We start from the raw sequence: 17,598 nt of genomic DNA on the forward strand, positions 1-17,598 counted from the left end.
TTCTTTCTTTCCCTTTCCCTTCTCTCTCTCTCTCTCTTTCTTATTTTTTTTTTGGCGGGGGGGAGGTAAGAGCCTTTCGCCCTTCCCCCGTTTCCCTCTTTCCTTCTTCCTCTTCTTTCTTTCCTTTTATATTTTCTTTCCCTTTCCTTTTCCCTTCTCTCTCTCCTTATTTATTTTTTGGCGGGGGGGGGGGGGAGTGAGGAGGCAAGAGCCCTTCGCCCCCCCCCCCGTTTCCCTCTTTTCTTCTTATTATTCTTTCTTTCCTTTTATCTTCTCTTTCCCTTTCCCTTTTTTCCTTCTCTCTGTCTCCCCCAGCTAGGGCTGGTTTTGTTTACGAAGCGCCCGTCAGGAGAGTACACGATAGAGTACACGATAGAGTACACGATAGAGTACACGATAAAATTGACGATATCGTAAACTTTATATCTTGAACTTTTCACGATAAAATTCACGATATCGTCAATTTCATCGTGAAAAGTTCACGATAAAGTTCACGATATCGTCAATTTCGTGAATTTCTTCGTGAAAAATATGCGATAAAATTGACGATATCGTGAATTTTATCGCATATTTTTCACGATTTAGTCTATTCGCGATGTCCCTTCAGGGCCACCATAAATTTGGCACCCATCTTGCACAAATTATCTAGGCCCAGAATTCCATCATTACTTATATCTGCGACTAACAACTTAGTAAACCCGCAAGTTGGGCCTATCTTCAATTCAAGTGCCACAACACCAAATAGGGGCAGTGGGGTATTGTTAGCAAGTTTTGCTTTCTTATCTGATTCTCGCAACGAAGGTCTATCCTTACTAGGAATGTTCTCATAAACTTGTTTAGATATATAAGAATCAGAGGCTCCAGTATCAATCAGAAATCTATGCTCTTGGCCATGGATACTAACTTTTACAAATAAACCATTACAGTTCGAATTGCTCAAAGGAAGGTTAGTTGAAGTCATGTTATCATAGTTTTCGTTTCCATGTATTTGGGCAGGTTCTAACGTTGGTTTGGCCGCGCCAGTGCCCCCATGGGCGGCCCATTTTCGTTTAAATGGCCTCGTGTCTGGCGGAAGTTTTGTTGTGTTCCTCTAGGTCGTTGTTGTTCGTTAGTAGGTGCCTGTGTCATGTCAGATTGTTTCTTGAAGCAGTTTCTTGCAATGTGACCTGGTTTCTGACAATAGTAGCACATGAACGTTTCGGTTTGGTCGTTTTTGTTAGTTCTGGTGGATTTGTCGTTTTGACATTGCTGGTTGTTTTGTTTAAGCAAGGCTTGTTCAACGGCAATATCAATAGTTCTTTGTAAGTCACTTTTACTCGCTTGTTCTGTGCCAACAATTCTATTATGAGTGTTCTTTTTCCAAGAACGCTCAGATTCAGTTAACAGAAATGTCTCTGTGGTGATTGCAGCTTCAATCATATCATCTAAGGTCTTTGATTTGGCATGGAAAATACCCGTTCGAATCTCTGGGCTTTGAATTGAATCCGTAAAGTGGATTTTAGCAAGACGGTCAATTCCGTCAAAATCAAAATCCGGATAAGCTTTCGTTGTCAATTCTCTAATGTTTCGTCCGAGCTCTTGGAGCGATTCATTTGGTCGTCTTTTGCGACCACGCAGTTCCAGCAGATAGGTTTCTGCTTGTTTAGAGGAAGAAAATCTTAGAGATAGTCTTGCTTTCAAGTCGTCATAAGTCCAATGTTTATGTGGACGTTCATTGAGCAATCTTAGAGCAGGTCCTCTAAGACTAGCAGACAAGTACTTGACTGCGTTTTCATCCTCCCAGTCATTGATTAGTTTGCATGAATCAAAGTGAGTTTCGTAATCGTGCCAATCCGAACTACCATCATATTTGTCGGGCATTATGTTTGACCGCGTTCGGTTCTGTGTTTGTTTTTGTTCGGGATTAGTTTCGTTTCGTTCTAGTTTTGGTTCTGCAAGTTTGGTTTGGTTTTGTTCTGGTTCTGCAGAGTTGGCATTGTTTTGTTTGTTAGTTTTGTCGTTGGTGTGTTTGTCGAAGTTCAACATCACTTCGCTGTCAATAGAACTGGCATCAGTTATTCCTTCAGTAGAAGAGTTTGAACCAGCGCGTTGCCGCGTACGAGATTTGTTAGTCAAAGTCATCATTTTGTTCCATTAGTTGGGTTAGTCTAGAAAGAATTCTGTTTTGCATGCTTCGTTTCTTTCTAGAATTAGATTTCTTCACTTGTGTGGTTTCTTCTTCTGAAGAATTATTCGAGTCATTTTCCATTTTCTGACACTTTGCCAAATTTTCTTCAAGTTCATCTTGTTCCCATTCATTATTTTGGTTCAATTTGGATGTGTTTTCCTCAATTTCATTAGTCTCTACCTGTATTTCCATCCCACTTCTGACACCATTTTTGTACCGGCCGTCACCCTCGTTGAGGGCGTCGACCGCATCGCCCCTACCTTCCCTCACGGCGAGCCTGGTATTTGTGGCCATATCTCGTGGAATTAGAGAGATAGAAGCGATGTATCTTATAAAATCCTAATTCGTTTCAGTCAAAATATATGACTATAGAAATACAGGTAAATGGAATACTAAATTGACACTCAAAAAAAAGAACACATTTGTTTGAGACAAGATTTTAGTTTGAACACAAGAACAAAAACTTCATTTAATCATTTCTTTCTTTACATCAATAATACTATCGCCACTGTTACAAATTTAATAAGTCTTTATATAATATATATATATACACACAAGTTAATACTCATGTTTATAAATAATTGGTAATGGACTTTATATTAACTTTAAGAAACTATACCTGTTTGTTTATGAAGGAGAGTTTAGAAATAAGCCAATGTTATTTAAAGTTCTGTGTTTAAGTTTGGACCAATTTGTTGGGCGGCTCTTGCGAGTCGTCGTTGGACCAATTTGTTGCGCGATTCTCCCGAATCGCCCCGAATCCGAAAAATCTATCTTATATATATACATATATAAACACTGTATGCGTACGTGGGGGAAATCTATGCGTACGTGGGGGAAATCTATGCGCGTGCTGTAAGCAACGCCGCGATCATGCACAGAGTTAGATGCGCGCGTACACATTTCTACGAAAGACCATTAGTGCCACGAAGAAAAAAAAACACACTTTCTACTAATCTGTTTAAACAGATTACGATATTTCTTCTAATCTGTTTAAACAGATTATAATCTGTTTAAACAGATTACGGTATTTCTACTAATCTGTTTAAACAGATTACGGTATTTCTACTAATCTGTTTAAACAGATTACAGTACTTCAACTAATCTGTTTAAACAGATTATAATCTGTTTAAACAGATTACGGTATTTCTACTAATCTGTTATAACAGATTACGATATTTCTTCTAATCTGTTTAAACAGATTATAATCTGTTTAAACAGATTACGGTATTTCCACTAATCTGTTATAACAGATTACGATATTTCTTCTAATCTGTTTAAACAGATTATAATCTGTTTAAACAGATTACGGTATTTCCACTAATCTGTTATAACAGATTACGATATTTCTTCTAATCTGTTTAAACAGATTACATTACTTCAACTAATCTGTTTAAACAGATTACGGATCCTACTTTTGTCACTTCCCCTGGCCTGCGCTGCGCGTTTTAGTGGCTGTGATGACGTCACCCGCACAGAATGATTTTAGCTGGCGAGAGGGAGGAGTTTGTCGGTGAGTAATTAAAATATTTATGCTTGAATTTCTTGAATTCATTTTTATTTCAAAAGAAATCCTAATATTTTGAGTGATCCAAACCTACTAGTATTTCTAAGGTTTTGAGAAGTTAATTAGGCAAACTTTCAAATTCAATACATTTTCCATCGTCATTATTTTTCGGCTTGATTTGCCGTGCCCGTCAATGCCGTGGCATGGCTCATGTCTCGTGAGAATTTGGACTTGACAGCTTGCCCCGAGTTTCGGGTAGGACATCATCGGAAAATTCGTACTCTGTCATATCGTAGATCTGCCTGCTTTTCATTGTGTGAAATTACTCCCCCCCCCCCCCCCCCCCAATCAATCAATCAATCAATGATTGAATGATAACAATAATATTTCACATTCACTGCTAAACTTGTTGGATAGAAGCAATCTGCTTATTGGTTTTGATAAAACTTGTCTTGAAAGAGCAGGCTGTTTAAGTTAGGTCATTCAATCATTGATTGATTGATTGATTGGGGGGGGGGGGAGTAATTTCACACAATGAAAAGCAGGCAGATCTACGATATGACAGACTACGAATTTTCCGATGATGTCCTACCCGAAACTCGGGGCAAGCTGTCAAGTCCAAATTCTCACGAGACATGAGCCATGCCACGGCATTGACGGGCACGGCAAATCAAGCCGAAAAATAATGACGATGGAAAATGTATTGAATTTGAAAGTTTGCCTAATTAACTTCTCAAAACCTTAGAAATACTAGTAGGTTTGGATCACTCAAAATATTAGGATTTCTTTTGAAATAAAAATGAATTCAAGAAATTCAAGCATAAATTACTCACCGACAAACTCCTCCCTCTCGCCAGCTAAAATCATTCTGTGCGGGTGACGTCATCACAGCCACTAAAACGCGCAGCGCAGGCCAGGGGAAGTGACAAAAGTAGGATCCGTAATCTGTTTAAACAGATTAGTTGAAGTAATGTAATCTGTTTAAACAGATTAGAAGAAATATCGTAATCTGTTATAACAGATTAGTGGAAATACCGTAATCTGTTTAAACAGATTAGAAGAAATATCGTAATCTGTTATAACAGATTAGTGGAAATACCGTAATCTGTTTAAACAGATTATAATCTGTTTAAACAGATTAGAAGAAATATCGTAATCTGTTATAACAGATTAGTAGAAATACCGTAATCTGTTTAAACAGATTATAATCTGTTTAAACAGATTAGTTGAAGTACTGTAATCTGTTTAAACAGATTAATAGAAATACCGTAATCTGTTTAAACAGATTAGTAGAAATACCGTATTCTGTTTAAACAGATTATAATCTGTTTAAACAGATTAGAAGAAATATCGTAATCTGTTTAAACAGATTAGTAGAAATACCGTAATCTGTTTAAACAGATTAGTAGAAATACCGTAATCTGTTTAAACAGATTAGTAGAAATACCGTAATCTGTTTAAACAGATTATAATCTGTTTAAACAGATTAGAAGAAATATCGTAATCTGTTTAAACAGATTAGTAGAAAGTGTGTTTTTTTTTCTTCGTGGCACTAATGGTCTTTCGTACATTTCAACTGGTCCTTATAAAGTTCAAAATCTTTATTAATTCAATGTTAAATGCTTATTTATTCCAAACGTTACACTGCTTAAGTAATGGAAACATTACAATGCGTTTATTTGAAACTTTATACAAGGCATAAGATAAATATTTCAAGCTCTTCTTTGTAATAAGAGCAGAAATTTAACAAACAAATATTTCATAGCATGAATTTGGGTATCAACAACATCAGATATGCAGATGACACCACCCTGATGGAACTCATATTTGAAAACCTCCAAATCTCAACAAATGAACTGGAGAAGGCTTGTAGAAGATGGGGTATGAAAATCAATGCAACAAAATGCAAAGTCATGACAGAGGATCATCAAGATATTTCACTTAACAACACCAACATTGAGAAAGTGGAAAAATTTGTCTTTCTCGGCAGCACAGTTCCATCCATAGAAGAGGACGTGAAGAGACGTACACGACTGGCTGCTTGGGCATTCGGAAGACTGAAAAGTGCCATCTGGTCCAACCAAGATATTTCTAGGAGTCTCAAAGTCAGGATCTACAGAGCACTTATCCTCCCTATTGCCACATATGGAGCAGAATCCTGGACTCTCCGAAAATCTGATAGAAATAAGCTTGAAGTATTTGAAATGAGGTGTCTCCGGACCATCCTTGGAGTTCACCTAATGGACAAGATTAGGAACGAAGAGATCAGGCAGAGACTGAACATCCCAAGCACCATATGCGAGGAAATAACCAAACGTTGCTTGAAATGGTTTGGCCATGTTTTACGCATGCCGCATCACCGCCTACCATACCAAGCATTCCAAAATGACTTTAATGGACGCAGACCTCGGGGACGCCCTCCAAAGAGATGGAAGGACCAGGTTCAATACGATGTGGGATTATCCACACAAGAGGCAGAGCAACGAGCCCAGGACAGATCAGACTGGAACATGATTTCTCGTAGGGGAGCAAGGGGACACACCGTCCTATGCACCTAAGTCAAGTAAGTCAAGTCAAGTCAAGAATTTGGGATTCACTGTCATATTTACATAATGCGCGTAAACCGCACAACCTGAATTCCGATCCTAGTTAATAAACTAAAGAAGTACAAAACTCGAATTCTCTTACGTTTTTGACAAGAGATTGTTAAGACAATAATATGATATTAGGGATAATTTGCTTGTCTATCTGAATAAATATACAACTTAATCACATATTTCATAAATAATGAATTTTTAGGCATATTACTACGATTTATAGATTGGATCTAGTGAGTAGTGTGTTGGAAGCAACGTACGCGTATGCTTCCGGTTGTGTTTATACGTGAAGCCATTCATACTAGACTTCTTCAAACTAGAAACTTTTGCTTGTAAGCAGGTATTTATACACAAAACACACACAATCCAGACTATAACTCGCAGCGGTAATTCTGGAATAAAGTTAATCGAGATAATGTTTACCTATAAATGAAGAATGTGAAGGAATGATGAGAAATAGGCTGGCTGTATGCAAGATCTCGGAGTGAGCGAGAGAGAGAGAGAGAGAGAGCATAGAGAGAGAGAGGGAGACAGAGGAGAAAAGACAGAAATAAGACAAGATTGAGAAAAGAAAGGATGGGATGATTCAAGCTGCATGTTTTAGAAGTTTCAGATAAAAGATATGACAGCTAGCATGGAAATCAGTTTACAAATATAATATTGTGAGGGTGGATCGTTACAGCTATTTGCTTGCACAGATTTTAAACTTGCTTCAAAATTCAAGTACAACAATGTATTGATGTAGACTCTAGGCCTAGACATGATCATGATGTAGTATAAATTTGTAGGAGTCGAGTGTAGAGACATTCGACAGTCAGTACTAGAGTCTAGTCTAGATCTAGATCTAGATGGGCCTAAAGACAAAGTACCTCTCATTCAGCTCAGACTTGTGCTCGAACTCAGCGACGGTGAGACACACAAACACTCAACGTCTCATGACACAACACAACAAACCATCGGCGCGGGCTTGGCATGAATTTATGAAAAGTAGGTTTAAAAAGTTAGAAAGGTCTAGACCACATAGATCTAGACTAGATTCTAGAACTAGAGCCTGAGGTCTATAACAGTTCTAGATCTAGAAAGTCTAGAGTACTAGACTAGACCTAGACTAGACCTAGACTAGATCTAGGTCTAGACCCTAGGTCTATTTTGAAAAATATTTTATTCCATTTCAATTTCTAAATCTAGAATAGAGTCTAGACCCTAGACTAGATCTAGGTCTAGATTCTAGACCTCTAGATCTAGATCTTTTACAATAATTTACAAAAAACTTTTAATAAATTCATGCAATGGTTTGGCGTGCTTTGACCAATTTCTTGAGACCGAGGACTAGTCTAGATCTAGATAGATCTAGGCCTAACAGTTACATGATCTAGTATCATCTAGCCTAGGCCCACGTCGTGTTTGCGTGTCTCACTGCCACCGACTTCGAGCTCAAGCTCAGGTCTTATTCAGTCAGTACTGAGTGTCAGTGTAGGCCTAGTAGTACTAGAGACTAGTCTAGATCTAGGTCTAGACCAGGCCTCTGTATAGTAGGCCTAGACTAGACTAGTAAAATCCATCAGCGTGGAAGAATTTTCATTTTCATTTCGGCATTTTTCGTTCTCCTCCGTTAGTCAGATGAGAAGCAGCATCAGCAAAGCAGAAAATCTTATTCCTCTTCTTTCTTTCCTTTTATATTTTCTTTCCCTTTCCCTTCTCTCTCTTATTTATTTTTGGCGGGGGAGGAGGCAAGAGCCCTTCGCCCTTCCCCTGTTTCCCTCTTATTCCTCTTCTTTCTTTCCCTTTCCCTTCTCTCTCTCTCTCTCTTTCTTATTTTTTTTTTTGGCGGGGGGGAGGTAAGAGCCTTTCGCCCTTCCCCCGTTTCCCTCTTTCCTTCTTCCTCTTCTTTCTTTCCTTTTATATTTTCTTTCCCTTTCCTTTTCCCTTCTCTCTCTCCTTATTTATTTTTTGGCGGGGGGGGGAGTGAGGAGGCAAGAGCCCTTCGCCCCCCCCCCCCCCCCCCCGTTTCCCTCTTTTCTTCTTATTATTCTTTCTTTCCTTTTATCTTCTCTTTCCCTTTCCCTTTTTTCCTTCTCTCTGTCTCCCCCAGCTAGGGCTGGTTTTGTTTACGAAGCGCCCGTCAGGAGAGTACACGATAGAGTACACGATAGAGTACACGATAGAGTACACGATAAAATTGACGATATCGTAAACTTTATATCGTGAACTTTTCACGATAAAATTCACGATATCGTCAATTTCATCGTGAAAAGTTCACGATAAAGTTCACGATATCGTCAATTTCGTGAATTTCTTCGTGAAAAATATGCGATAAAATTGACGATATCGTGAATTTTATCGCATATTTTTCACGATTTAGTCTATTCGCGATGTCCCTTCAGGGCCACCATAAATTTGGCACCCATCTTGCACAAATTATCTAGGCCCAGAATTCCATCATTACTTATATCTGCGACTAACAACTTAGTAAACCCGCAAGTTGGGCCTATCTTCAATTCAAGTGCCACAACACCAAATAGGGGCAGTGGGGTATTGTTAGCAAGTTTTGCTTTCTTATCTGATTCTCGCAACGAAGGTCTATCCTTACTAGGAATGTTCTCATAAACTTGTTTAGATATATAAGAATCAGAGGCTCCAGTATCAATCAGAAATCTATGCTCTTGGCCATGGATACTAACTTTTACAAATAAACCATTACAGTTCGAATTGCTCAAAGGAAGGTTAGTTGAAGTCATGTTATCATAGTTTTCGTTTCCATGTATTTGGGCAGGTTCTAACGTTGGTTTGGCCGCGCCAGTGCCCCCATGGGCGGCCCATTTTCGTTTAAATGGCCTCGTGTCTGGCGGAAGTTTTGTTGTGTTCCTCTAGGTCGTTGTTGTTCGTTAGTAGGTGCCTGTGTCATGTCAGATTGTTTCTTGAAGCAGTTTCTTGCAATGTGACCTGGTTTCTGACAATAGTAGCACATGAACGTTTCGGTTTGGTCGTTTTTGTTAGTTCTGGTGGATTTGTCGTTTTGACATTGCTGGTTGTTTTGTTTAAGCAAGGCTTGTTCAACGGCAATATCAATAGTTCTTTGTAAGTCACTTTTACTCGCTTGTTCTGTGCCAACAATTCTATTATGAGTGTTCTTTTTCCAAGAACGCTCAGATTCAGTTAACAGAAATGTCTCTGTGGTGATTGCAGCTTCAATCATATCATCTAAGGTCTTTGATTTGGCATGGAAAATACCCGTTCGAATCTCTGGGCTTTGAATTGAATCCGTAAAGTGGATTTTAGCAAGACGGTCAATTCCGTCAAAATCAAAATCCGGATAAGCTTTCGTTGTCAATTCTCTAATGTTTCGTCCGAGCTCTTGGAGCGATTCATTTGGTCGTCTTTTGCGACCACGCAGTTCCAGCAGATAGGTTTCTGCTTGTTTAGAGGAAGAAAATCTTAGAGATAGTCTTGCTTTCAAGTCGTCATAAGTCCAATGTTTATGTGGACGTTCATTGAGCAATCTTAGAGCAGGTCCTCTAAGACTAGCAGACAAGTACTTGACTGCGTTTTCATCCTCCCAGTCATTGATTAGTTTGCATGAATCAAAGTGAGTTTCGTAATCGTGCCAATCCGAACTACCATCATATTTGTCGGGCATTATGTTTGACCGCGTTCGGTTCTGTGTTTGTTTTTGTTCGGGATTAGTTTCGTTTCGTTCTAGTTTTGGTTCTGCAAGTTTGGTTTGGTTTTGTTCTGGTTCTGCAGAGTTGGCATTGTTTTGTTTGTTAGTTTTGTCGTTGGTGTGTTTGTCGAAGTTCAACATCACTTCGCTGTCAATAGAACTGGCATCAGTTATTCCTTCAGTAGAAGAGTTTGAACCAGCGCGTTGCCGCGTACGAGATTTGTTAGTCAAAGTCATCATTTTGTTCCATTAGTTGGGTTAGTCTAGAAAGAATTCTGTTTTGCATGCTTCGTTTCTTTCTAGAATTAGATTTCTTCACTTGTGTGGTTTCTTCTTCTGAAGAATTATTCGAGTCATTTTCCATTTTCTGACACTTTGCCAAATTTTCTTCAAGTTCATCTTGTTCCCATTCATTATTTTGGTTCAATTTGGATGTGTTTTCCTCAATTTCATTAGTCTCTACCTGTATTTCCATCCCACTTCTGACACCATTTTTGTACCGGCCGTCACCCTCGTTGAGGGCGTCGACCGCATCGCCCCTACCTTCCCTCACGGCGAGCCTGGTATTTGTGGCCATATCTCGTGGAATTAGAGAGATAGAAGCGATGTATCTTATAAAATCCTAATTCGTTTCAGTCAAAATATATGACTATAGAAATACAGGTAAATGGAATACTAAATTGACACTCAAAAAAAAGAACACATTTGTTTGAGACAAGATTTTAGTTTGAACACAAGAACAAAAACTTCATTTAATCATTTCTTTCTTTACATCAATAATACTATCGCCACTGTTACAAATTTAATAAGTCTTTATATAATATATATATATACACACAAGTTAATACTCATGTTTATAAATAATTGGTAATGGACTTTATATTAACTTTAAGAAACTATACCTGTTTGTTTATGAAGGAGAGTTTAGAAATAAGCCAATGTTATTTAAAGTTCTGTGTTTAAGTTTGGACCAATTTGTTGGGCGGCTCTTGCGAGTCGTCGTTGGACCAATTTGTTGCGCGATTCTCCCGAATCGCCCCGAATCCGAAAAATCTATCTTATATATATACATATATAAACACTGTATGCTCTCTAAAGTGGTGGGAGCCCCCAACATTTGATTGCAAAGTTTCACTTAAATTGTATCATCATGTGAAAGAGGATGTCATATAAAACACACTTCTGCAAAGTTCCCCCCCCCCTGCTAATGTGTTTGAAGACAAGTATTGATAATAGAATACATAACTTGTGTTTTCTGTTGTACGCAGAAAACCTCAAAATTGTATTCTTTCATGAATAATCGACTTAAAAGATACTAGTGTGTTTTTTAAATCCTCTTTCACATTATGATACAATTTAAGTGAAACTTTGCAATCAAATGTTGGGGGCTCCCACCACTTTAGAGAGGCTTTAATGTTGTTTATCTTGTAAATGCAACCTGTGAACTGAGGTTTGTAGGCGGGGTAGTTCGTATTACCAATATAACAAAGTTATGAAAGTAATTATGATGGAGCAAGATAACAGAGTGCAACAAGATATTATATAGGATATTCCTGCCTTGTCACCATGCAGACCAACTTTTGGTTCAACCAAGAAATTCGTTATCCGCACTATTAAGCCCTATTATCATCTAATAAAAACTTCGGCAAATGTATTCATAGTCGCATTGCATTCTATGATATTTTTTTCTGTCGTCATTCAATAGTACAGGTTTGAGAGAGAGGGAGTGTGAGAGAGAGATAGAGAGAGACCGATAAAGAAAGAGAGAGACAGAGATACAAATATATAGCTATAGGTGACAGTGAATTTAGATATTCAGATATGTGATAACTTAATGTAGGGTGTGCCTATAGAGAAAGAGAGGAGGAGCAGACATAGATTGCCAGAGACGGAAAAGTCTTTTAAATATAGAGTGAGACAACTACACTCAGATACAAGGGAGGGAGAAAAGAAGAGAGGGGAGCTGGAAGAGAGAGAGAGATAGAGAGCTATGTAATGAGCTGAAACACAGAGACGGAGAGAGAGAAAGAGAAAGATAATAGAGATACCACTTTTTCGCTGCAAACTGACCAGCTCGCTTGTGAATTTCAAGAGGAGATCGAGCACCCTCATCGTGCGTGAAGGATATTGTAATGACAAATGAAGTGACTTGGAAATTTAAGAAATGATTAGATAAATAAAGTTATCCAGATCCACAGAAAGTCCACTACGTATTTCTCTAAATGCTCCTCGCCCCTTTACATTTCCCTTGTCTTGAAACCGGACCCCCATCCCACAAACACACAAAAAAATATTTAAACAAAATTATGATAATGACACTAATAATAGTTATGATAATAGTAATAATGATAATAATAATGATAATATTAATAGATAAATAAAATCAATTATTTAATTGATTGAATAAATACAAAAGTCGAGCCGACTGTCTTTAGAAATAAACAATTACATGTTTATTAAACAACCTCACAATTATTCTTGCGACTAGAAACCTTGTTTTTAATACTGGTATTGGGCATCCAGCGCCCTCAAGGTCAGCATGCATAACAAAGCCCAAATTGCTTGCTAGCTGCACGTGTATCAGAGTGTGAGTATTTTTATCTTGCAGAGCTAAATTTAGTGAAGATATCAATTTATTAAGGCTAAGAGTAAGTAACTAAACTTTTCTATTAACCAGCATGAATATGATTTGAAGGAATCATTACATTTACATGAGATCCTCCCCACTTCTCTTCGACCTTTGTCTATTGGTTATTTGTTTCGGCCTAAAAATGCAGTCACAGCGAAAACGCTTTGCCTCATTTATGCACTTAATTGAAATACCAGGTATACAGGATGCCCTGGAATTTGGGAAATTATCTCAAATCAGTCCAATGTTTTCACTGCTTGTCTGTGGGATGAGTTGGGCACAAGGTGGCGCTATTTCAATATAGATTTTGAGGACCTTTACTACCATGTTGAGCAACATACATGTACATACATATATTCAACATGTCAAGGGTGTACACAATTTGTGTGAGATCTAGAGAAAAAAATCGTTATAAATCATCCTACAGGAGGTGCGATAGTTCAGTCGGTAGAGCAGTGGTCTCGTAATTCGGTAACCCGGGTCCGAAACCAAGTCGATGCGCTAGTGCCCTTTGGTGAGGCATTAATAATAATAATAATAATAATAATAATAAATTATATTTCTAAAGCGCATTATACAAGGTATGTCTCTATGCGCATTACCAGGTCCCTCGGAGAGGACCTAAAGCCGTCGACCGTCTGGTTGCTTACCTACAAGCATTTATTATGCTTTCTTAGCAGTCAGGTAAAATAAGCACCATCACCATCATTCAAACTTTATGGTGGAAATGACAGAATAATATGTCATGTATTACCAATATATAATATGGTAAATTTCAAAGGAGAAAAAAAAAATCAACTTTCATTGCTTAGATTTTAATAGGTTAATGATACAAGATACGTGATTGTTTTATTTCGTCATGGAATTAGCAGGGGTTTTTTACATTTCTGTGTAAAATTTGAATTTTCTTTTTATTAGAATTTAGAATTTGTTCTGATGTCTTGAGAACCAAAGTGCAAGTAAAAAATGTTGTATTCCGGATTATGTAGAAAGTCTAGAATCTAGAAGTACATAAATGTGACAGAAAGTTAAATAATTATGACTACTGTTAACAAAAGATCTGTGAAAGACTGAATGTTGAATGAAAAGGAATCAGTCTGTTGTTTTGTAAAGTTCTGTGTTGTAACACATGTTTCTAATACAAAACATTAAAATGTTTAAATATTAGATTCGCATGGTTTTCGTAAGTTAGATCTAGTCTTAACATATATGTTCAAGACAAATTAACTGTTTATTTGGGGGGGGGGAGAGGAGGGGAGAAAAAAAGAAGAAGAAACAACATCGTTGATACCAGAAGGATGTAATCAAATTCAAAGTTTCATCAAAGGTTTTTCAGGATGCAATCTTTATCAGAAGACACCTAACAGTCCTCTATATTGAATTAGATACAGTGTTCTCACACATAGAGATAATACCTCTTCTTCCAAATGCATATGGGGTTCATCTATTATTTTACAATATTTGTTTTACAAAGTGTGTTATTATTATCAACGTTGGATTCTCGATGTTCACACTTTCAACATTCAAAATTAAACGCAACATATCAGTTTTCAACTTCCAAATAAAACGTGAATTACACTTCCCCACCTCAACATCACACAAAACATGTGTTTTTTTCTCTAGGGTAAAGCAGAATAGACCATTGGCATTCGCTGATTGGAATATTAGGCCTTTTTAATACAATCTTGAATTCACGCTAGTATATACAAGTTTACATTAATATAGATAAACTCAGTACTAAATTGATTCCTCGAAAACCCAAAACTTGAATAAAAAAACAAATGTAAATATGTCTCATTCCAATTCAATCACGTTTATATGTTACATTTGTTCGGGTATGTACAGCAAATAAATTCATCGTTATTCATCAATATAACTCGGTAACACCAAACCCACAGTCCACACCAACACAAAGTGACTGACTTTTTTCATTGAGATTAAAGGGAAAGTTGAGTTTTGTTGCAGAGGGCGCTTCACAAAATATTTTTTGTGAGATAATAAAAAAAAAAGTGAATACCAAATTAAAAGAACATACAATTTAAATAACTAAATCGTCTTTTTTTAACAAAATCAAAACAGAGACAGCTGGAATATCCATATATATATATAACGATAACTAATATTTGTGGTGCCCCACAAAATATTTGATAATTTGAGGCAGCCGTTGAAAAACGAGAGAGCGCCTCATACGTTTTATTCCAGCCAATACCGATGCTGACTTTTTGTTGGCTTTTTAGTTTTGGTTATAATACGCATTGTATTGTTATTATTTATTGATTAATTAACGGTCATCGTATTTTTGTTTAAGAGGAGCTGAATGCGGATGATCGTATTGGCTAAATTTCAGACACTCTTGGGTCTAAAATTACCATCATAGCAATTTTAGGTCCTAAAAGAGCACTAGATATGTCACAAATTAGAATAAGGGCAATAGCCATGCACTTTGAAGGCATTTGTGGTCTGAAACAAGAACTTAACGATCCGTTTAATATACTCGTCTTATTGGTCAGTTTGTCGTTTTGGTCTCAACTTTGTTGGTGTGACTGAGAAGTGACATTTAAATGATGATTGAGCATCAACGTATCAATGTCAAACAGTTTCAGAAACTGTTTTCGAAACCCCTGTTGTTTTCTTGAACTTGGTGTCTTTTATCCATCGACAAAATACCTTCCTTAAACCTTTCTGAAATCTTCGATATTGAAAGGAATATATAAAGGGATTGACCCACATATTCGCGAAAGCAATCAACATACAAAACATGTAGATCAAGCCGTTGAAATCTAAATCATATCCGAAACAATATGCAAAAACTATTATTTTGTTCGGCAACAAATAATAAAGAAAACACTCACAGTCACCATTACTTTGAGTACATTTCTTCGGGCACGGCTTCGGTGGTCGACGAGTCGAGTTACACGGGTTTGCGAAACGGATGTTTCCGTTCCTCTGGTCTTGCTGGTTCTCTTGTTGAATTGTTCCTCCACCGATGACTTCAGCTTGATGGATATGGAGGTGTACACGAATACCATGACCGCGAGCGGCAAGACAAGCTGCAGGAACGCGGCGCCGAAAGCGAAACCAGTTCTTGTCGCATCGCTTGGGAACTGGAGCACCATGCACTGATCTTGGTCCACCCTCGTGAACCACATGAAGGTTTGCTGATAGGCGAATCCAGATAACCAGGGTAGAGCGACAAGGCAGATGAACCTTGCTGACTTGGTCCGACTGTGGTAATGAAGAGGGAATACGATGGCGTAGTAACGCTCCAATGTCATTAACGTTAGATTGAGCGAACTAGCAACGAGCATGGACATGAAAAGAAACTTGGAGTGCCAAAATGCACAGATGAACCGAGCAAGTATTGGGTTGTTGGTTGGGAGAGGTGGTAGAGGTGCGGCAAAGCTGGCTAGGAGAAGGAGAGACGTCAATAGATCAATCAAAGATTGATTGCCGATCAGGACATTGGTGACATCGTGAAGATCACGAACGACCACGATGACAAGGAGAACGAGTCCATTGCCGAACACGCCCAATAAACCCATCACAATATAGATTGCATTTGTAATAGCTGTTGTCGTTTGACTTCTAGATTCAACCTGCCCTCCATTAGTCAAATTCGAAAAGTTAGTTTCCATTTTGTGCAAAAATTATTCCGCAATTATGGAGGGAAGGTATTTTTAACTTTTGATGAGGTTCTCAGATACGAAACTAAAACTAAAATTGTTTGGGTATCCTATAGAACTAAATGATCAAAACGTTCCCCTGAATTGTGCCTGTAAATCTAAATGAACCTCTTTACATTAGGTAAAGAAATAAACCAATTGTATTTCAGGAAATACCTATCGCTTAGACATAATCTTTGATAGAGAAATGGCTTCTTCACTCCGTGGCACATACCTGAAAAAGGATGAATTCTCGCTTATATAGACAATTCAGGGAGCCTAAATAGAACCAACTGGAGAGGGGCAAGAGCGGAAGCACGTATTTTCCCTTTTCAAAGATTTCATGAATTGCTCTATTAAATTACATAATGAATTATGATGACAAAAGTTGACGACTAAACCATCCCGGTATCCTCGGGTACAACGGTTTCATTTCATAACTTGACCTTTGAATGTATTTGCTAGTGAATTACTTTCAGCCATATAGATTTGGTGGATTCTGAATGTGTGTTAAATGAATATCTTTTTCCCATATCACAAAAATCGCTTTCGAATATCGAGGAAGAAAACAAAAAATCGATGTTATGAAAGAAGAAATTCCCGAGAGATATCTGATTTGAATGCTGTATATGCGATACACAAAATTGCTTTTAATACTCCTGCACGAGTATCTTTTCTATTAATGCACTCCGGATACTTTAGGAAAACTATTCGATTAGGTGGATTCTGCATGTGTTTAAAATGAATATCTTTTTCCCATATCATAAAAATCGCTTTTGAATGTCAAGGAGAAAAAAAGATCGATGTTAATAAAGAAGAAATTCCCGAGAGATATCTGATTTGAATGCTGTATATGCGATACACGAAATTGCTTTACTCCTGCACGAGTATTTTTTCTATCAATGCACTCCGGATACCTTAGGAAAACTCTTCGATTAGGTGGATTCTGCATGTGTTTAAAATGAATATTTTTTTCCCATATCATAAAAATCGCTTTTGAATGTCAAGGAGAAAAAAAATCGATGTTAATAAAGAAAGATTCCTTAGAGATTTCTGATATGAATGCTTTATATGCGATACACAAAATTGCTTTACTCCTGCACGAGTATCTTTTCTATCAATGCACTCCGGATACATTGGGAAAACTACTCATGTATACATATACCCCGTTCACATAGTTGATGCTTTTGTATACCCTCTTTTCGCTCATTTCCTTTTCTACCCCTCGTAAACCGATGAAGTTTTATGTTCTTGCTATAAAGAGCTCGGTTACAAAAGGTAGTACATCCATAAAGCAGAGTTCTGAGAAAAACACGATTTTTATTTTGTTTAGTTATCATAGTCAGCAATTTCAGTTTGGAATGATACTTTAGCT

At 37.5% G+C, this 17,598-nt stretch overlaps 1 protein-coding gene across 1 annotated transcript; it reads right to left on the reverse strand.

The window, feature by feature from the left end:
* Positions 1-9,598: 9,598 nt before the first annotated feature.
* Positions 9,599-16,103, reverse strand: LOC100889320 (5-hydroxytryptamine receptor 1A-like). Its single transcript, XM_003727944.2, has 2 exons — positions 15,414-16,103; positions 9,599-9,682 (listed from the first exon to the last, which is right to left on the reverse strand). Exons 1-2 carry the CDS (start codon positions 16,101-16,103, stop codon positions 9,599-9,601), a joined length of 774 nt encoding a protein of 257 aa, XP_003727992.2.
* Positions 16,104-17,598: the final 1,495 nt, after the last annotated feature.

Source organism: Strongylocentrotus purpuratus, unplaced genomic scaffold (assembly GCF_000002235.5).
Source record: "Strongylocentrotus purpuratus isolate Spur 01 unplaced genomic scaffold, Spur_5.0 spur5_scaffold_13, whole genome shotgun sequence".
NCBI classification, from domain to species: Eukaryota; Metazoa; Echinodermata; class Echinoidea; order Camarodonta; family Strongylocentrotidae; genus Strongylocentrotus; species Strongylocentrotus purpuratus.